This window comes from Salvia hispanica, chromosome 1 (assembly GCF_023119035.1).
Source record: "Salvia hispanica cultivar TCC Black 2014 chromosome 1, UniMelb_Shisp_WGS_1.0, whole genome shotgun sequence".
NCBI lineage: Eukaryota > Viridiplantae > Streptophyta > Magnoliopsida > Lamiales > Lamiaceae > Salvia > Salvia hispanica.
The window spans coordinates 15,648,999-15,671,386 of NC_062965.1; the positions used below are offsets into that span (position 1 = coordinate 15,648,999).

The window sequence follows — 22,388 nt, forward strand, 5'->3', positions numbered from 1 at the left end:
AACAGAGCTTCAACACCATTGACGAAATAAAACAGAGCATGCTTCAAAACGAGACGTAAACACGAAATTCAAGCTAGAACTACCAGATCTACGCTACTGGGTCAAGCAGAAAACGAAATGAACACAGATTACCTTGCATGCATCACCTAAACTATCGGATCTCAGAAATCGAGCACGTGAACAACTAAATCTCAACCTCTAAACTACTGGAAATTATGTAAACAACATGGATCTAAACATCTAAGCTACCAATTGCGAAAAGCATCCAAGAAACATAAGTAAAAACATCATCAACATGAAAATAAACACCAAAGCTTCATAAAACTGGAAATGAGTCGAGATCCAACGGTGAAGTCGTCAATTCCTCCGATGAAACCATTGAACTAAGCTAAGAAAGCAACAAACTATCTAACTAAACTAAGAGAGCGGTGGCGTTAAGCGCCTATGAGAGCTTCCTACCTAAACTACGATAGCGTTAAGCGCTCCCTCTTCATTGTGGAAAGCTTCTATTTATAGAGTGGCTTTAACTTCAACCCTAAGGCAACTTCTTGTCGGTATTTGACCATTTTACCCTTGCAATAATTGAGGATCTTCATGTCAGCACGCCATTCTGTCTCCTTGACCAGGTAGATGACTTTTTCTGCGCTTCACCTCCATTACGCCATTATGTCTCCTTGACCAGGTAGATGACTTTTTCTGCGCTTCAGCTCCATTATGCCATTCTGTCTCCTTGACCAGGTAGATGACTTTTTCTGCGCTTTTGCTCCATTTCTACTCCTGTCGTCAACTTCCTGATTCTCCTAGGTCCGAGCGACGACTTCTGGTATTTTACTTCAAAATCAGCTATTTTGCATCTGCCAGGTCAATTTACACAAACTCCCGGATCCAACAGATTTCTGCACACTTAAGCTCAAAATTTGTGCATTATCTCCCCCAAAAGCATATAATTTTAACCCAAAACCAATGCATGAAACGAGCCTTATCAACGAACCAAAATGAAAAAACGAGACTCCTATTCGCGGGCAGAGAGAGTATGTTGCAAGTAACTTGAAACGAAGGGAGTATCATTTGGACTTAATAAAGATTAGAGTGAACTACAAGACTAGTACCCAAAAAATAAGGTTTGCACATTTTTAGTACCTAACGTTTACAAAATCACATTTTCAGTCAAAAAGTTTCATAAATCTCAAATTCAGTTCCGAATTTTACTATTCTACCCTTTATCCCGTGAAGGATATATTAGTCCATTTAGTTTGATTTGAGGACCAAACTTGTGATTTTTGAATGTTTATTTACTTGTTTTGAAATTTGTTAAGGACCAAAATTCTTTGTGGTATTATTATTTTTTTATATATTATCTCAATACAAATTATTTAAATCTTTGTAGTGTTATTTATAAATAAATTATTTATATCTTTGTAGTATTATTTAAATTATTGCATTAGGGCATCCGCAATGGGGCGGACGATGCGACGGACGATGCATCGTCCGTCGCATCGTCCGCCACTGCAGCATCGCGGACGATGGGTAACCCATCGTCCGCGCCCGATACATCGTATGCGGACGATGCGCGGAGGATACCCATCGTCCGTCGCATCGTCCGCCACTGTGGACGACGCGGACGATGGGTCACGGACGATGCGACGCGGTTCAGTTTTTTTTTTAAGAGCGCCTCCATCAACAGCATTGTTACGTAGCCGTTCTAACAGATCTCTCAAAACCTCCTCGAACCGCTCGGGATCCGTTGCGTTGGCCACGTTCCACACGTACCACATCGGGAAAGTCTCCATTTATCCGTAGAATGAGGCGTTGGAGTAACGGACCATGCAGCGCTCATCCCAGCGGATGGCTTGCTTTTGGTAGGGGCGGGATCGGAGAAGCTCTTCCCGGGCTTCTCCGATACAGGTGCGGCATTCGCTGAGCTGGACGTCGCCTCGGCAGAGGACGGCGGCGTTGGCTGTGTCTGTGCCGTTTCCGGAGGAGGCGTTATAGAAGCCGGTGTCGACCACGTTTCGGGATAGATCGGAGAGAGTGTTGTTGAGGTTGACGGCGTAGGCGCTGTTTCTTGTTTAGTTTCCGTTGTTTTGGCAGCTGACTTGGGCGGAGGCTAACTGCGCTGCCTCGATCGACACGAATATGGCAACAAATAAAAATCTTTGATGATTCATAGCAAGAAATATAGTGTTGAGATATGGACTTTGGGGGAATGATGAATGCAGGAAAGCAGGGGCTCTTGACACCACTCAGAAACTGGACAGGACTGAGTAATTTATTACTACTTCCTCGTGTCCCTGTTAAATACTCCTTATTTGGCCTTTATCACCAATCTCGTTAATTACTCCTTCCGTCCACCGTAGAAATCCTATTTAGTTTTGACACAAATTTTAAGAAATGTAAAGAAAAGTACGTTGAATAAGTATATATATTAATTTTATAACAAAATATGAGCGTGAAATAATTTGTTGAAATGTGGGATCTAGATTTCATTTATAGTAAAAATGAAATATGATTCTTATTGTGAGACCAAAGGAAATAATAAAATATGACTCTTATTGTGAGACGAAATGAGTATTTCATTTCATTTTTTTTATAAGCTCATGATACTCACAATTATAATAAAATTAATATATAAAATTAGGACACATATTCCAATTAATTTTTCCTCTAATTTTCTTAATAAATTCAAATAATTTCTTATAACTATCACCAACAAAATGAGACAAATAGGGGGGAAGCGGAAGGAGTATATTATTTGTTAATTAGTTTATGGAGTTTGTATTTTAATTTTGAGGGGTTTTATTTAATTAAGCTTTACATTTCGGTTAATATAATACTCCCTCAGTTCCACAGTAATAGAGTGACTAGAGTCATTTCATTTTCTGCCCTCGTTATGGAAAAATAATAATAAATAGTTAAAGTGGAGAGAGAGTAAAGTAAGAGAGTGAATAATGTAGAAAATAGTATTATCTACAATATTCTCCCTCTTACTTTACTTTTTCCTAATTTTAACTATTTATAATTATTTTTTAAAAATAAGTGCGCATGAAATGACTCTACTGCTACGAAACAGAGGAATAGTATTTAGTTAATTTGTTGGTTGAATGATTCACGGAGTACTTTAGATTTTATTTTGTCTAGTGTTTTTTTAATTTGCTAAACTATGACTTTTATAAATTTTTATATGCGGACTCGTTAATTTTAGGAAAGTAACGTGTCCAATAGGCTATACTAAACGAAAAGTAAAATTTATGTACCAAATGTTTTAATTTGAGTTGAATGATTTGTGAGGGTAGACTTGGTCTACCGTCCCTTTCACCGCGTCTCTAATTTCTGTTAGTGAGAAGTGTTTTTGAGACAAGGTTGGGGAAGTTTCCCATCATTTTACCGTTTCAAATATTGCATTAAAATAATTGTTCTGGAACCAAGGAAATATTGTCACAAATCCGTAGGAATATAATACTCCTTTTTTGCATCATTAGTAGTTCCAGTAGATTTCATCACGGATTTTAAGAAATACTATAAAAGAGAGTGAGTGAAAAAATGAGTAAAATGTAGAATTTATTATTTTTATACTATTAATTACTATATTAAAATAATAATTGAATAAGCTAGTGAAACATCTATTAGAGCATCTCCAATGCCGGCTAGTCAATCGGCTAGCCGATTCGCGTCGCTAGCCGGTCGGCTAGCCGAACCATTGCAGCAGGCCAGCCCGAAATCGGCGAAAAAAGTGGCGTGGGCTAGCCGATCGCCTGGCGCTGGCCGCCATTGAGGCGTGCCGATCGGCCAGCGATCGGCCAACGCCCTTTTTCGTTGTTGTTTTTTTTTTTTTTTTGAAAACCTATATAAACGTGATTTTAGTTTCATTTTCATTTGCACCACTTATTTTAACGAGTTTTTTCTCTCTCTAAATTTCTGTACAAGAGCATCATCGAGCGATGAGTAACGCGGGTGGTAGCAGTGGTGGGGATGCTGAGGAGTACGAACGGAGGATGAACAGGGCGATGGAGGCCTACATGAACTGCGACATGGAGCGGTACATGCGTAGGGTGGAACAGCAAGCGATACCTCGCCCTCCACGGGTTGTCCACCGCCGAGCGGTGATTGATCGGGATCACGTAGCTGCACATCAGCGGCTATATGAAGACTACTTTCCAGAGAACCCGCGGTTTCCCGCAAACATGTTCAGGCGGCGTTTTAGAATGCGCAGGGGAGTTGTTTATGCGTATCGTTGACGCTTTGGAGCGTCGATATCTGTATTTCCGCTTCAGGCACGATGCGGTTGGCAGACCCGGGCACACCCCTATTATGTAATTTTTTTTTATCTATGTACCTTTTTTTTAATGCAATTAATGAATTTTCCCGTATATGTCTCGTAAATTTAATTTCGTAATTTAATCGTAATTTTAATTCCGTAAATGTAGTATTTCTTGAATTATTTTTATTGGGGCTGGCCTAAATCTGATGTGCCAGGTGGATTTTTAGTGCTGACGTGGCAGGGAGAGAGAGTGGCTGGCCTATGGCTGGCCTATTTGCATTGTGGATGCTCTTAAAAAATCCAATTTGATCAATGTAACATCCCGAATTTCCAAACCCTAATTTTAGAGCCCTAGAATTAATTATTGATGACATGGAGGATGTGAATTATTTTGATGAGTGAATTTATTGCATGAGTTTCCTTGACCGGGAAGTTTGAAAAGTCAAATTTGTTGACTATGTGATGTGACATGCGATTTATTGAATTATGAGATTATGTGGTAAATTATTTGTTTAAGGGTGAGTGAGTATGTTAGAGAAAAATTTCCATAAATACTTGCCACCCAATTCTTGTTATTTTCGAACCCCCCTTGATTTTAGAGGAGGAATTCTATTTTTCCGGATTTAATTTAATTCTTGGGATATTTATCCAAATTAAATCCAATACCCAATTATTTCCTTATTTTGAAGAGGAAAAATCGAGCCCCCTTGTGCCTTGGTGATTTTCGAAAATCACCTATTATGGGAAGGAAGGAATTTATTTTATTTTAGTTAATCCTTTATTTGATTTCCTTCCATACCTAGAATTTAATTATTCTACCAAATCTTTCCATACCTCAAGGGATCTTGCCTTAACTTATTCTAGTCAATATTTAAAAATCCATGCCTTAATTAAAGGGGCATAGGAGACGCCACTTTCCACTCCAAATTGGGAGAATTCTCAATTTATATTTTGCTCCGTGATATTTTATTCTACTCCGTAAAATATACCAAAACAAAATCTTGGCTAATTAAAAGGGCAAATTTTCGAAACCTACATGCCTTGGAACCTAGAGTTTATTTTTGGTATTTCTTCTTCCCTACTCTATAATATTGATTATTTAATTGTGGAGAATAAAATCTTACCAAATATTCTAAAGATCTCATTGGACTCTATAAATAAGAACCAAAACCCCTAACCCTAGCCCCCACATTTTCGAAACCCCCTTCCCTCACTCTCTCAAATTTTTCTTCTTCCATACACCAATATTTTGTCATCCTTTGAGAAGAATTTAGAGTTTGAACGCCAAGATTCTTGAAGAACCAAGTCTCTACTTTGTTTCTACCCATCGTTTTTCTCTAAAAAGGTATTTTGTTTATGAGTTCCTCTTTTTCTTCTTCTTCTTCTAACCGCTTAATCGGTCTTCTTAAACCCTCATGCATCTTGGTTGAGTAAAAGTGGGATAGAAGGGATGTGGGAATATGTTACATGTGTGTGTGTGTGGCGTGTGTGTGTGCGTCGTGTATGTGTGTGTGTTTTGTGTTGTGTAGAGTGTGTTTGATGGCTAAATATTCTTGTGTGATAAACATGATCTTGATTAATTAGTAATAATAAGATGAATCAATGGGAAAAAGGGGAAACCGTCGAGACATGCATGTTTTAGGAGTCGAACTAAGAATCTGAATCGTGATATGTGTGCCTATGTGCTTTAAAAAGGTGAAACCTCAGTTGCGAAGACAGACAAAGGAAAAGAGAAACTTACTTGAAACCTAAGCAGTCGAGGTGGGCTTTACTCTAAAAACTCTCTTTTATTTTATCAAAATATTGTTTGGTGTTATAAGGGTGGTTTAACTGTTATGCCATGCCTATGTATGTTTTATTGTGATATTGTGCGCCTGATGCCTAGTTTGTGAGTTCGCTCCATTGGGTTATATGGTTATGGATATGTTTATACGAATTCGGGTCTGAGTATGGGCCACAAGCCCTACCAGGCTGTGTGCACGAGGGGATCGGGAGCCGTCTTTGCTAGTCGGCCGGTCTCGTGGGCGTAAAGTGTGGCCACACTTTCGTCGCACCATGGAATGATTGTGATTGTTGATTTTGTTGAGGAAAATGGGGAGTTATTTTGACTGGCCAGTCTATGAAAATATATTTTGTGATACTCGTGATATTTCTCTTATAACCGCTTAAAACTCGAGTTCACTTGGTAAGGGTGGCATAACTTATAAAATGTTTTGGCAATGAGGTCACTGAGTATTTCAAAATACTCAGCCCTGTATGTGTTTTCCTTATGTGCAGGTTGAACGATGACGAGCGGTGGCGGGTGTTGAGCATGATAATTAATTAAGATGGATGTTTTTTTTTAACTTCAAGCGTAGTTGTGTCTTCATACATAGCTGCACTTTCTCTTGGTCGCTTTCCGTTGAGTTTGTGATACACTTATGTTTATTTTGAGTATTTTGCACTCTACTTTCGGTTTAGAGGCTTTAGACTATCTTGTGGTTTTTACCTTGGAAACTATGTCGTACTCTTAAGATGTTTGATCGTCATTTATGATACCTTCCTTTTTCTTTTAAACTTCTAGGTTAAGTTGTTGTTTTAAATGCTCTGATGGTTCCTTTAATAATTTGGCCAACACTCTTTTAATGAAACCCTAGCCTATGTTTACTTCCTTAGAGTCCGTTTGGTAGCAGCCGCCACATTTATTGTACCCGCTTTTAAACTTCTAGGTTAAGTTGTTGTTTTAAATGCTCTGATGGTTCCTTTAATAATTTGGCCAACACTCTTTTAATGAAACCCTAGCCTATGTTTACTTCCTTAGAGTCCGTTTGGTAGCAGCCGCCACATTTATTGTACCCTAGGAAAATAGGCTGTTACAATCACCGAGGAACATTTTCTTACCGTGACAAATTCAACCAGCTCTCGATGATAAAAACATCAAGGTAGTATTGAACAATCTACTCTAAAAATTGCAGAACAACTGCGTTCAAATTAAAGTATTTATGACTTATCAAAGATTGTTGTTGGTGTCGTTGATCCAAACAGATCTCTTAGCTTTAGCTCAAACAGTTTGCGGCAAGAATGGCAACTACACCAGCAACAGCGTATACGGCGCTAACATCAACACCACTCTCTCTTCTATCTATACAAACATCGGCATCAATGGCTTCTACAACGCCTCAGCCGGGCAGGGGCCCGACCGAGTGAACGCCATCGCGCTGTGCAGAGGCGACGTTCAGCTCAACGTGTGCCGTCAATGTGTGCAGGAAGCCGGCGCCGATCTGGTGGAGTCATGCCCGATTCAGAAGGAGGCCTTCGTCTGGAGTGAATTTTGCAGTTTACGGTACTCGAATGGAACCATCTACGGGGCTGTGGCGACTAGACCCGCTGTCTCCGTGAGGAATACACAGAATGTGACGAGTCCATGGCAGTTTAGGGAGGCTCAAAGAGCGTTGCTCCATGATCTACGGGGACGAGCCTCTGCTGGCTCGTCTACGAGGAAGGTGGCAGCGGGGAGTGCAACTGGACCCGATTCTCAAATGATTTTCGGATTAGTTCAGCTCCCCGAATTTGACATTGGAGGATTGTAATAGTTGTTTGGTTGATGCTATTTCAAGAATACCGCTATGTTGTGATGGGTACAGAGGGGGAAGAGTACTCTGGACCAGTTGCAATCTTCGTTTCGAGACCACTCCGTTTATCAATGAAACTAGGCTCAAGGAACTAGAACTTGTACCTCCGCCTCCGTAAGGTGGATTTGGAATGGCTTACAAGGTACATATATTACGATTAGAATAAGTGTGTGGCGTGTAACAAATTCAAAATCTAAACACAAATAATTTGTTGTATCATAATTTCAGGGGGAATTTCCAAATGGTCAAGAAATTGCAGTGAAAAGATTGTCAAAAGATTCTAGGCAGGGCGTTATGGAATTCAAGAATGAAGTTCTCTTATTGGCTAAGCTTCAGCACAAGAATTTAGTTAGACTATTGGGTTTCGCCTTATAAGGAATGGAGAAGTTTCTAATATATGAATTTGTTCAAAATGCAAGCTTTGATAACTTCATATTCGGTAACAATTATTCTTGATCGCTTTACACAACACAATATGTGAACATGGATAGTCTAACTCATTTGCAAGTGGACATGTAGACTCGGTCAGGCATTCGGATTTGGATTGGGATAGAGGCTACAAGATCATAGGAGGTATTGCGAGGGGAATCCTCTATTTGCATGAAGATTTTTGTCACAAGATCATTCATCGTGATTTAAAAGCCAGTAATATACTTCTAGACAGAGACATGAGTCCTAAGATTGCTGATTTTGGAATGGCAAGATTGTTCGGACAAGATGAAAAATTGAGAAATACAATCAGAGTTGTGGGAACATAGTGAGTTACACAACTTAAACTGTTTTATTGAGTTACACAAGTACTAAAAACTCTAAACTGCAACGGATGTATGCCACCAGAGTATCTTATACATGGCCAGTTCTCAGTCAAGTCGGACGTCTACAGCTTTGGAGTATTAGTCCTTGAAACTATCAGCGGCCGCAGAAATAATGGTTTTCGAAGCGGGGATGGCAGAGTAGGAGACCTCCTGAGCTTCGTAAGTATCAAGCATGTAACCTTTTTGAAACCCTTTTATATATAGTTAATGAATGGAAAGTGAGATTAATTAATTTTGCAGGCATGGAGAAGTTGGCAAGAAGGAAGAGGTGGAGAAGTGGTGGATCCAATTTTGAGGAGTGGTTCGGATTCAATAAATGAGATGCTGAGATGCATCCATATTGGTTTGCTGTGTTCAGGAAAATGCAGCAGATCGACCAACTATGGCTTCGGTGGTGCTTATGCTTAGTAGCTTCTCCATGACCCTAAATATACCTTCGGTACCTGCATTTTATTCTACCGGTGGTTATAACTTGTATTAGTCGTTCCATGCCAAATCAAGCCTCCATCACAGACTTGCATCCATGCTGATTCCCCTCCCCCCAAAAAGTAAGTTTTTATTCTATTTTTCTTCTTTGCTAGTTGTAATGTTCAATAAGTGAGATGTAGTGGTGCATGCATATTGGTTTGCTGTGTGTTCAAGAAAATGCAGGGGAGCGACCGACCATGGTGTCGTTTATGAACATGCTGAGAGCATCAACAATGGGTGCCCGATCTCACGCCCGATCGCCAGCCCAGCCCGGTCCGGCCCGCTAGCGAAATAGAGCGGGCCTGGGCTGGGCTGAGGAGTTTAATCAGGCTCCAATTGGGCTGTTTTTTAAAACCCAGGACCAGGCCCAGGACCATCTGAAGCCCGGCCCAGGCCCGGCCAAGCTTATGTATTTGCCTTATAAGTTATACCTATGATTTCATACTAGTATCTTTTAAACTATATATAAGCCTATACAAACTAAATCACCAAAACTATATTAGTACCATGGGGGCATGATCATATGCTAACTAATTGTTAATCCCAAATTAAGACTTCATCATAACTATCCATTCTTCTAATCCAAGGGCTTGATTTAGTCTAGATTTGAGATATTTTTTTCCTTTTATTAGTTTAAATAATATGAAAAGGGTATTTTAGTCCATCCAAATTGTTTTGCATCCAATATTCTAATTCACGCTCAGATTTCTTTTCCTAAAATCTCTCATCCCTCAAATTTCTCTTCTCTTCTTCGTATCATCAAATCGGTCTTCAAATCTCAGAGATTTCTTTCCAAAATTATATTTTCTGAATCACGCGATTATAAATTGGAGGAATTGATTCTAGTTGTTCAAAATCTGGCGATCTCATCAAATTCTGTCTCATCAAATCGCGATTGTCTCCTTTTTGAAGCTATTTTGCTTGTCAATTTCTGCCGATCTCATCAACCTATCGCGATTGTCTCCTTTCCGAAGGTATTTTGCTTGTCTTTGTTCAGTAATGCCAGGTATGTGTTAGTAATTGTGCTTTTATGTTTTAATTTTGAATCATTCGATATGCATCTTCTCAATTTTTGTATCTGAAGTTTTTGTTTTTAATTGAGTTGTTGTTTCATTCATTCGTTAGTAACTTTTGTAATTTTTTATTCTGATGTTCATGTTCTGATACATGTTTATGCTTTTAATAGTTTTTTCATTGATTAGTACTAGTTTTAGTGTTTTTTTTTTGTCTCGGTTTGTTTGATGATTATTCTATCAGTTTTATTCATAGGTTGTTTCCTCCTGTTTTTTGTTCTTATTCTCTGTTTCTTAGTTTTAATTTGTATGTTTTATGTTGTGTGTTGATAATGTAGTTTATTGATGTTTCTGTACTTTATTATTGATTTTGTAACCTGATATGTTGAAGTTGTTTTCTAAAATGTTGAATTTATGTTTTAGTTAAAGTTACACCTCTGTGCAAAGAAGAATTAAGGCCTTTTGTTGGAAAAAGTTTCAAGTCATTTGATGCTGCTATCTCCTTCTATGAAGATTATGCTAAAGAGGTTGGATTTGATCCTCGAAAATCTGGTAGAAAAACAACAGGCGGCATTAATGCATGATGACCCACATGTCTGTTGAAACAAACATTCGCGTTTATATAACTGACCGGGGCCATAGGACTTGGACTGTTACGAACAATGCTGAGGATGATTTGTACGAGTGTCAATGCAAGCTATATCAGAGGTGTGGGATTCTGTGTCGTCACATGTTTTTTGTTTTCAAGAACAATGATGTGCAGTTGATACCTGAAATTTATATTAGAAAGAGGTGGCTGAAGAAACATCTTTTAATATCTGTGCATGGTTCTTCTACCTCAACTTTTTAGGATCAAACAGGTACTATACATAGCCTACTTTGATTGTTGATATTTTGATGTTGTGAGGTCTGGTATTATTTACAGATTTCTTTTACGATGACAAGCATAATGCCATCAACAAACTGCACACAACATATTACAGATTAGTACAGAGAGAGAACTGAGGGCAGCATTGCTGATATTAATGCAGTTATAGATGCGATTGAGGATGTTGAAAATCATCTTTTTGGTGATGGTTCTTATGTGATGTCCGTGTTGGAGAAAAAGAAGAGGTTTGAGGAATTGTATGGTGTTGTGAGGCCTGATGTTATACATGCTCATCCGCCAAATGTGGTGAAGTGTAAAGGATCTGGATCCAGGTTGGCTTCTAAGATGGAAGCGGCGAAGAAGGCAGCGTCTAAACCTCCTAGACGATGTGGGAAATGCCATAAAATGGTTAGTCATGATTCAAGGGACTGCGGCAAAGAGAAGAGTAAAAAACAGAAATAAATTAGTTGTTCCTATTACTGTGGTTTCTGTTTATTGGCATACATAATTCCTTGTTTTGGATATTCCTTAGCATTCTTGATTCCATGTTTTTATGGAAGAATAATAATCTCAAACATATGTTCTGAATGTTATCTCATTTTATTTTCCATATACTATCAAGTTTGTTCAAAACATTTCGTGTTGCTTAAATTTTCAATTACATGTAAACGAATGGACATCAATACAACTTTATAAATTCTCAACATTACTATTTGGAATTCTCAATAATTGTGTATACTTTCTCAACATTACTATTTGGAATTCTCAATAATTCGTATATACTTTCTCAACATTACTATTTGGAATTCTCAATAATTCGTGTATACTTTCTCAATATTACTATTTGGAATTCTCAATAATTGGCCTATACACATTCTCATATAGCTATGAATAACAAAATAATATCAACACAACATCGAAACAATACCAAATCATGTACTTCTTAATATTTTGTAGATGAGTTGCGATATTTCTCAATACTGACAAAAGGAACACTAACATAACATGTCCAAAATGATATAGCTAATGTCATTAGTATTTCTACATACAAAAATATCACAAAAGAAGTTTATTTATAATCCTCCAAAGCTCTTACTATTTTCCCCAATTTGCAATAAGATCTTCCACATCAACCTTGGCAAATTTATTGCATTCAGATGGTGTTTTGCCTTCTCCTTCACCAACTCGCAGTTGCAATTAAACGTAGACGTCACTAGAGCTGTGCAATATTTGGCACGCAAGATTCTCAGAGTCTTCAATCCTCTAATTGGCAGTCCTGTTTGCCAATCTTTGATCTTTTGTCCCTTGTACGTCTCCATGTGTCTCATTAAATATATTGCACTATCAGTCTTGTTGGTGGATGATTTCCATGGCATCTGTAAGTGTTCCATCTTCAGTTCTTTGACAGCATTTCCGAGCTTTATATTTCCACTGTAGCTAAGATACATGGAAAAGAATTTCCGCTGCCATACACATTCAATCATATATAAACATAGATTATTCATCAATAGGCCAACAAGTTTAAATTTTGTTATTCAATATAGTTTTAGAAAAAATACTTACCAGCAAGACAAGTGTGATTCCATATGTGTCAGTCTGCTCTCGTTCATCAAAATGCATGTAGTTGTCTATAACAGACATTCTCACTACTTTCATCTCAAAACACACTAAATAATAGTGTTTATTTTCATAGACAGGAAAGAATACCTATTTCACATTTTGTACTACAATCATTCTACATATAGCTTACCCAATATCAACATATAGCTTACCCAATATCAACATTTAGCTAAGACATCATCAGCATATAGCTTACCCAATATCAACATATAGCTTACACATCATCAACATATAGCTTACCCAATATCAACATTTAGCTACCTCAATATCCATATTTGTACTAGATATAAAAGCTTTCTAATATTAACAGAACTTCTAAATAATTCATCAGAGCTTCAAGCTTTCAGAAAATGAAGATTCATATTCTCATATGCTATCAAATCAGAAATCAATCTACCAACAATACAATTACAGAAGCTTATAAACATATTGCACTAAAATTTGAACCCTAATTCTTTGTTGAAATCTGAAATCTCAAACTGCAATGCAAAAAATCAGAAATCGGTAAATCAAATTGAAAAATACCTTTCAATTCAGCTGGAGCATTTTCAATTGAAACCATTCCACCTTTTTTGAAGTCGTTCACTGCAAAAAATAAATCTATCAGTTTCATTTCTGTTGAAATTTTAGCAAGTTTAAAACAAATTTCGGAGTTTAAATTTCATATTTACCGTCGTTTTTCTTTAAATTTGTGAATCTGCCCTAGGTCGAGCTTTTCTTCGGAGGAGAAGGGGAGTTTTCGAGCTGTTCTTCTGTGTTTGAGTGAGAAATATGTGTTTTGGAGTCGTGAATCTGGTTTTGGAGGCGAAAGAGATTGAGAGAGAAAATGACGTGAACGGCGACGAGATTGGGAGATTGAGAGAGAAAATGCAGTGAACGGCGACGAGATTGAGAGATTCAGAGAGAAAATGTAGTGAACGGGGCGAAAGTTTAAGAGATTCAAAGAGAAAATGCAGTGAACGGGGCGACAGATTGAGAGAGAAAATGGAGTGAGTGGTGTGGTTGTTGAAGGTGGAATGAATGGTTTGAGAAATGAGATTGAAATATGCGCACTGAATTTTATGTAAATTGTCCATTTTACCTTTCGTTGAGATTGTTAATTCAGTGTATTGATACTTTTTTTATTCAATCTCAGCCTTTGATTTTTAGATCAAAGGGTCCATATTCAGTCTCAATATGGGATTAAGGGGCTAAACTCATTGGAAGATGACCCAGTACCATGGAGATTTAAATATAACATTCTGAAATTACAATTCATGATTATCATTAATTATAGGAGATTCATTTTTACCTAATTTCTTTCTTCACTGAATAGTAGATTCGAGTACTAAAATTGCTTTGCATAATTATAGAGATTAATTCTTCCATGATTATAGTGATGAAATAGTTAAATTTTTTAGGTGTATGTATATAGGGTCATGTTCTAATGCTTATAGCAACCTAATTCAAAATCAAGACCAAATCTCCATCCTTAAATTTTAAAATGAGTGAATGGGATTAAATCTTACGAATCTCAATAATTAGTAGATAAAATATCAACAAAAGGGTAATATCGTCATTATGTTATCATATGATAATTTTCGTGAATGTTTTTTTATATCAACATTGTGTATTACAAATATCAACAATATGACATAAGAATAGCAACACTAGTACAAGAAAATATCAACACATATTTATTGAGATTTTTACATGGTTTTATTGAGATTTTTTGATGTATTTGTTGATAAAAATCTGGTTATCAACATTTACGAAAACTAAAATAAAAAATATCAAATTTCATCATCCGAACGTCATCGGAACATATGCAATTGAGATCTCGTTGGAATCCTTATAAAATTATCTTTAATTTTATATTTTTTTGCGAAAAAATAATTTAAATCGTGAGAGTTACGTAAATTTAAAGTTTTAAGATGATTTTAATGAGAGGGAATTGACATTAATACCCTCTAATTTTATTTATTAATTTTTTTAATTAAAAATATAATCCATGTGGCATTATTTCAACCACTAGATCTTCTAATCTAATGACTAAGATTTAGTCTTACTTTGAGATTGCTAATTAGTTAACAATTGATCACTCCCCTATATATATATATAGTAGATCGGAGGAGTGTTATATTGCTAACTCATAACTTAATTGCTAACTACAACTAAATAATAGTCATTAGATATTCAAATTAAAGGCTTAGATCATTAATCCCTAAATGTCAATACGATCAACGAAAAACGTTAATAAGACCATATGATTAATTCCAAAAAATATCAATAAGGGTATTAATGTCAATTAACAACATGTTTAGTTATAACTAACTTTTAAAAGAATCCCAAAACTTTAAATTCATATAGCATATATCAAATTAAAGATAATTTCATAAGGATTCCAATGATATCCTACATGCATATGTTCCGACGTCAAAATTTGAAATTTTTTTGAAAATTTTTAATTTTTTCGGAAAAAAATTTCGTACAGCAGAAATGTCAACATACTATATAAAATATGTCAATATAATACATGTAGAATATCAATATAAGCAATGGGTTAACATTCTTAAAGCATTGTGTTGACATTCTCAAAGCATTGTGTTGATATTTTTGAAACACTATAATGACATTTTCATCCAAAACCCTAATTTAGAGTTTTTTTTTATCTTTTTTAATTTCATTAATAAAAAACGAAAATTACACGCGGCAAACAGTAGACCACACGTTTTCTAAAATCTTATGGCCTTAAATTAGTTGTAGTTAGCAATTAAATAATGAGTTAGCAATTGATCACTCCCTAATAGATCGTGTATTATAATATGTGTATGTTACGATATGTATATACGAAATCGTTATTTTAGTCGATATCTTTTAAATCCTGATTTTGTGGGATTATATATAATTATATGGTATTGGCATATTATCCTATACCTATATATCCATATACATAGACACGATCACATGCTAATATAGAGGATTAATTATGCATGAATTATGGAACATCTCTTTTTAGTTCCAATTAATTTTTCAATTAATCTTTCCATGATTTAGCCATTTCACTATATTCAATATATATTTTCATTCTCTACTCCCAATTAATATTTCCATGATTTTAGTTCCAATTAATCTTTGATTTTAGCCGTTTCCTTCTAAATAGTGTATTTTAGTTTCTTGATTCCTAAATTTATGGGATTATGTAAATCAATAAATTAATATGTAAACAAGTTACTTCTTCCATTTTTAATTTTTAACCTTCTTTATGTAAATATTACAACTCAATTGCACACGAACTACTTAACAAAAATTATAGATTGACAGTAGTAGTTTTGTAACTAAAAAGCATGCATTAAATTTAGCCCAGCCCGGCCCGGCCCATTTACTAACTGGGCTCGGACTGGGTTGGGCCCATCCATGTCAACCAAAACCCAGGCCCGGGCCGGACCGTTTCAGACGTGGGTCTGGGCCAGGCTGGGCTGGGCTCAAATACCGACGGGCCTCACCGGGCCCGGGCTTGGCTGGCTGGCCCGGCCCACTTGACACCTCTAATCGTACTGTCTCAAAGCCCGCATCCGAATCTAGCATAATACATTCCATCTATTTCAAAAATATAGTACTCCCTCCGTCCTATTAAAAAAAAAAATTCATATAAGATTGACCCACTAATAGCATCATCATCTTTATTTTCTCATCAATCTTATTTTACTCTCTTCATTAACTCAAAAAAAACACTAGATAAAATCTAATGTCGAAACTGAAATGTTTCATATTTATTGAGAGGGAGGGAACATTATTTCTTTTATTTTGATTCGTCCAATAATAAAAGACCACTTCTATTTATTGGTAAAATTTTCACTACACATTATAGTTCTCTATTATGCTACTATTAGAAGTAGACTCCGCTATATATTATGTGTGGATATTTTTTATGACCAATTTAATCAATACATTAGTTTTTTGGTTTTCTTTTGCAGGAAAGAAAAATGGTAGCACAACTATTGTCATAATTGTGGTTGTAATTGTTGTGTGTTTAATAGTTGGTGTATTAGCTATCATCTTTCTAAGAAAGAGAAAAAAACAGAAACCAACGGAAATTCCTCAAAGTAAGTAACTCGTCTCTTTAATACACATATGCTTTATTAATTCGTTTTTTATTGGAGTATTAGACTCAAATGTTTTATCATAATTTCTTGAAGCTATCGACGATATTAGCTCAGCCGAATCACTGCAGCATGCTTTCAGCACAATCAAAGCCGCAACCAATGATTTTTCTATCATAATGGATTTGGAATGGTTTACAAGGTAGATATATTACGATTAGAATAAGAGTGTGGCGTGTAACAAATTCAAAATCTAAACACAAATAATTTGTTGTATCATAATTTCAGGGGAAATTTCCAAATGGTCAAGAAATTGCAGTGAAAAGATTGTCAAAAGATTCTGGGCAGGGCAATATGGAATTCAAGAATGAAGTTTTCTAATTGGCTAAGCTTCAGCACACGAACTTAGTAAGACTATTGGGTTTCGCCTTAGAAGGAATGGAGAAGTTGCTAATATATGAATTTGTTCAAAATGCAAGCTTGGATAACTTCGTATTCGGTAACATTCATCCTTAATTTACTTACACACAACACATTACAGAATGATATTATTGATATGTGAACATTCTAACTCATTTGCAATTGGACATATAGACTCCATCAAGCATTCAGATTTAGATTGGGATAGACGCTACAAGATCATAGGAGGTATTGCGAGGGGAATCCTCTACTTACACGAAGATTCTCGTCACAAGATCATTCACCGTGATTTAAAAGCTAGTAATATACTTTTAGACAGAGATGAGTCCCAAAATTGCTGATTTTGGTATGGCAAGATTGTTCGGACAAGATGAAACGCAGGCAAGTACAAGCAGAGTTGTGGGAACATAGTAAGTTACAAAACTTAAATAGTTTTATTGAGTTACGAAGAGTAATAAAATCTTTAAACTGCAGTGGATATATGCCTCCAGAGTACCTAATACAAGGCCAGTTCTCAATCAAGTCCGATGTCTATAGCTTTGGAGTATTAGTCCTTGAAATCATCAGCGGCCGCAAAAATAATGGTTTCCGAAGCGGGGATGGCAGCGTAGGAGACCTCCTGAGCTTCGTAAGTATTAAGCATGTAACCTTTTTTGACACCCCTTTATGTATAGATAGTGATAGAAAAGTGAGATAAATTAATGTCGCAGGCATGGAGAAGTTGGCAAGAAGGAAGAGGCGGAGAAGTGGTGGATCCATTTTTGGGGAATGCTTTGGGTTCGACAAATGAGATGCTGAGATGCATCCATATCGGTTTGTTGTGTGTTCAGGAAAATGCAGCAGATCGACCAACTATGGCTTCGGTGGTGCTTATGCTGAGTAGCTTCTCCATGACCCTAAATATACCTTCGGTACCTGCATTTTATTCTACCGGTGGTTATAACTCGGATCAGTCTCATCGTTCCATGCCAAATCAAGCCTCCATTACATACTTACATCCACGCTGATTCCCCTCCCCCCAAAAAGTTAGTTTTTAGTCTATTTTTCTTCTTTGCTAGTTGTAATGTTAGTTTATTGTTCACATATTTTGTACAATATTATTGTCTTTTAATTTCCTTTTTTGCTTAGATTAATATTTCAGTTAAACTTTAAAATTGGACCTTGGAAAATAGGATTTGCACTTTTTGGATCCTGAAGTAGGAAAATCTTGTTTCAGAGACATGAACATGAATAAGGTAATGTTTGAAGTGCCTCAATTGACTATTTGAGATTGGGATCCGGTTCAATAAGTGAGAAGCTGAGGTGCATGCATATTGGTTTGCTGTGTGTTCAAGAAAATGCAGGGGAGCGATCGACCATGGCGTCGGTTATGAACATGCTGAGAGCATCCACAATGGGTGCCCGATCTCATGCCCGATCGTCCGAGATCGGGCTAGGGCATCGTCGGGCGCGCCCGACGACGACCAACCGTTCGGTCGTGACCGATCTCTCGTCCGATCAATCGGGCGTGAGATTGGGCATCCATAGCAGCGTTGCGCCCGATGACGCGGACGCTCGACCGACGCGTTTTTTTTTATTAATATACCTCAATTTCGCTTATTTTTCACACAACTCTCATACATCTCTCAAATCTCTCTTTCACTCACTTTTCCAAAATGTTTCCCGGGGATGATATGGGTCGGGCTATGGAACGCGCAATGTTTGCTTTCAGGAACCAGATTCTCGCAGGTATTCGTGCAATACAAGAGCAAGAGCAGGCCGAACAGCAGGTCCCGAGGCCCATTCACCACCGGACATCCGTCCGTCGAGAGCATGGCCTAGCTCATCAATGTCTGTTCGAGGACTGCTTCGCCGATGAGCCCCAGTGGGGACCTTCGGTTTTTCTCCGACGGTTTAGGATGCAGCTAGAACTATTTCTCCAGATTGTTCACGCGATGGAGGCGCACGATGAGTACTTCCAGCAGCGGGAAGATGCGGCCCACAGAAGGGGTCTATCCCCGCTCATGAAGTGCAAGGTTGCGCTTTTTCAGTTCAACGAGTATCTTCACGTCGGGGATACAATTGACCGGGAGTGTATGGTAAAATTTTGTGAGGGCGTTGTTGACGCCTTCGGCGCCACATATTTGCGTCGGCTGAATACCGAAGATTGCCAGTTCCTGATGGGGATGCAAGATAGGGTGCACGACTTTCCTGGAATGTTAGGGAGTATTGATTGTATGCACTGGGAGTGGAAGAATTGTCCGGCAGCGTGGAGAGACCAATTCACCAGTGGGTATAAGGGTACCCACCCGACGATGATCCTTGAAGACATCATTGACTACCGTCTTTGGATTTAGAATGCTCACTTTGGCGTGGCGGGGTCAAACAACAACATCAATGTGCTGAACTCGTCGAGTCTCTTCACTGAGCAATGTAACGGCATTTACCGAGATGACCAGTTTTCTTGAAGACGATCTCCTACCCAACTGATGCGAAGAGAGAGTTTTTAGCATTGCGGCAAGAAGCTGCACAGAAGGACGTGGAACGAGGATTCAATGTGCTTTAAGCGCGTTGGACAATAGTGAAAGGCCCAGCTTGTTCCTGATACAGGCATCATATCGCCAATGTCATGTACGCGTGCATCATCTTGCACAACATGATTATTTACGATGAAGGTCGAACATCTAGCGATTGGTCCGACGATGAAGCCGGTCCAAGCTCAGGTCATGCAACCCCGCCGGTCATTCGGGGTTTACCCTAGGAGTCAGCGAGAGATTACAAGCTCAGGAGAGCATGCGCAACCAACAAGCTCATCTTCAACTCATGAACAACATGATTAAAGAAGTTTGGACACGTAGTGATCGTTCAAATTGTACCTCTTTTTAAGTATTTTCGTAGTATTATTTTTAAAATTAAGTAATGTATGTTTTTTGCTAGTTCTTTAATTTGAAGTCTAATTTTGCTATTTATAATTGATAAACATAAAAAACATAAAATTAAAATTGAAATGAAAAATGGATAATAGATAGAGCACCCACTAGGATTAAACCATTGCAGAAAGATATGGCATGCCGATGTGGCAACCACTATGACTCTCATTAGGACTTTCACTAGGGCATCCGTTGTGGATATTCTGAGGAGCGCATCCATAAGCCTTGTTGCGCCTTCTGATCTATGGTCGGATAAGTATCCCAATTATTTGAGATTAATTAACGCGGTCTGTAAAATTAATCAATAAAATCTAGTTAAATCGGTTAATGAACAGGTCCAATCCATGGTGCAACTTTTGGAATGGGGTCTTCTTCAATAACGTTGGTATTCGGTTTTTGGACAAATCGAATCGAACCAAACCCAACTGAAAATAAAAATTTTGTGAAAATGGAATCCAAACCAAATCAAATTACATGATAAATCGAAATCAGAACAATAAAACTGATCCGAATCGAAAACTGGAATCCAAACTAAAAAAAAACTGAAATTGCACAATTATGTCTGAAAAAACACGAATAAAGTTTGTTTTTAGGTATAATATAAAAAAGATATTAGATTTATACATCCAAACCAAGTTAAAAAACTAAAAAATTGACGAAAGTATAAACCGAACCAGAAAAAAAAAACGAACTGAAACAAAAAAAACGAAAAAAAAAAACCAAATTTTAAGTTTCGATTTGCTTCAAATTGAATATATGTGGTTTACAGTTGTTTTGCCCACCTCTATCGTTGAAAACTGAATTTACTCCAAAAAAAAAATAGAAATAATTGAAATTCCTAAATTAACCATGCACATTGTTAAAAGTCAACGATAATGCTATTTATATCAGAATCGTTGAAAATTAACCTCGGAGTAATGGCGCTTGCATAAATTAATAAAATTGTCCACTACAAGCATGTATGCCATGTACTACAAATTTTTTAACAACTAATCAGTATGGTTAAATCACCGACAGTACTATTCGTATCCACGAACTTATCTCTATGACATTTATAAATAAGTATAAGCTGACTTTGGAGTTTTATTACGCCGCACCACGAGATTGAATTATTAAGGAATCGCATTTCATGTGACAAATTAATACCAACAGCTGTTAAATCGCATATATCCGCCGCAGTCTAAGTGTTTACCAGACTTCTTGAGAAACAGATAGATGAGACCAAATTGTAGTTACTGCTCTATCCGTCCCTGAAAATTTGTCATTTATTTTCATTTTCGTCCGTCCCAAAAAATTTATCACCTTTTTGTTTTTCCATTTTTGGTAGTGGACTCCATATTCCACCAACTCATTCTCACTCATATTTTTATTATAAAATTAATATATATATATATATAAGTAGGACCTTAATGCCACTAACTTTTTCAATCCACTTTCTACTACATTTCTTAAAACTCGTGCCGGATCAAATGGTGACAAATTATGGAGGACGGAGGGAGTAATATTTTTGTTATGACATTTCCTTAGGTCTCTATTTCATGGCTTCTTCCTTTAAAAATTCACTTCAATCTTATTCATTTAGTCCATAGCTCCATGCCCAAAATCCAATCCAGTCTTATTCATTCAGTCCACAGCCCTAAGTCATAGTTGGGATGGGTAAAAAAAATATACCAAAATATCAGTCTTAGCATACGGGAAAAAAGCCATAAAATACCGAATTTCCGATATACTAGGATTTTTGGGACAATACAATATCTTACCGGCACTATGAATTTTCATATAGTGCGGTATACGGAAATTCAGAGACGACTATAATAATCGTTGGCTAGATGAAATCGAGAGCGAGCAGCAGCCATTGGTAGCTAACATTACGAACTTTGGCCGAATTCTGGATTTTCCACAAACTTAAAACTTGGTCGGAAATATATGAACTTTGTTGTTGTTGCCAATTTTTCATGATTCCCAATAAAAAATAAGACAATTGGTAGCTAATATTACAAAATTTAGTAAAATTGAATTTTTTCGTGAACTTTAACCTTGACTGTAAATATTACTCTCTTTATAGCAAAAGTGAATTAAATGAAGAGAGAATAAAGTAAGAAAGAAAAATGTAGAGAAAAGAAGAGAGAAGAAATATATTGTTTTTTATCCAAAAAAAATAAAAAAAATACTAAACATCATTTTCAGTGTAAGATTAAAAAGTTACACATGCAATCCGCCATTAATTGACACCATTTGACTCTGTCACGAATTTTAAGAAATGTAATGAAAAAAATTAGTGGAACGTGAGTTCTATTTTTATATACTACCTCCGTCCCCCAAAT

At 36.9% G+C, this 22,388-nt stretch overlaps 4 protein-coding genes and 1 pseudogene across 5 annotated transcripts; all 5 read left to right on the forward strand.

Moving 5' to 3' along the window:
* The first annotated feature begins 7,239 nt into the window (after nt 1-7,239).
* Nucleotides 7,240-7,827, forward strand: LOC125188086 (cysteine-rich receptor-like protein kinase 26). Its single transcript, XM_048084827.1, has one exon. The coding sequence runs from the start codon at nt 7,240-7,242 to the stop codon at nt 7,825-7,827; it is 588 nt and encodes a 195-aa protein (XP_047940784.1).
* Nucleotides 7,828-7,999: 172 nt separating this feature from the next.
* On the forward strand, nt 8,000-8,627 carry LOC125188096 (cysteine-rich receptor-like protein kinase 15). Its single transcript, XM_048084839.1, has 3 exons — nt 8,000-8,011; nt 8,098-8,230; nt 8,389-8,627. Exons 1-3 carry the CDS (start codon nt 8,000-8,002, stop codon nt 8,625-8,627), a joined length of 384 nt encoding a protein of 127 aa, XP_047940796.1.
* A 1,308-nt stretch (nt 8,628-9,935) lies between these two features.
* Nucleotides 9,936-11,602, forward strand: LOC125222061. Of its 2 annotated transcripts, XR_007176460.1 has the most exons (3): nt 9,936-10,126; nt 10,589-11,025; nt 11,197-11,602. XR_007176460.1 is itself a non-coding variant. In XM_048124473.1 (2 exons), the coding sequence occupies exons 1-2, from the start codon at nt 10,828-10,830 to the stop codon at nt 11,493-11,495; spliced, it is 345 nt and encodes a 114-aa protein (XP_047980430.1). In that variant the 5' UTR covers nt 10,478-10,827; the 3' UTR covers nt 11,496-11,602. The 2 variants fall into 2 exon arrangements, 1 of the variants encoding a protein (XP_047980430.1); XM_048124473.1 differs by lacking the exon at nt 9,936-10,126 and having other exon boundaries at nt 10,478-10,873.
* A 2,067-nt stretch (nt 11,603-13,669) lies between these two features.
* LOC125188105 lies at nt 13,670-18,162 on the forward strand (annotated as a pseudogene).
* Nucleotides 18,163-18,852: 690 nt separating this feature from the next.
* LOC125188115 lies at nt 18,853-19,491 on the forward strand. Its single transcript, XM_048084861.1, has one exon. The coding sequence runs from the start codon at nt 18,853-18,855 to the stop codon at nt 19,489-19,491; it is 639 nt and encodes a 212-aa protein (XP_047940818.1).
* The last annotated feature ends 2,897 nt before the right edge of the window (nt 19,492-22,388 follow it).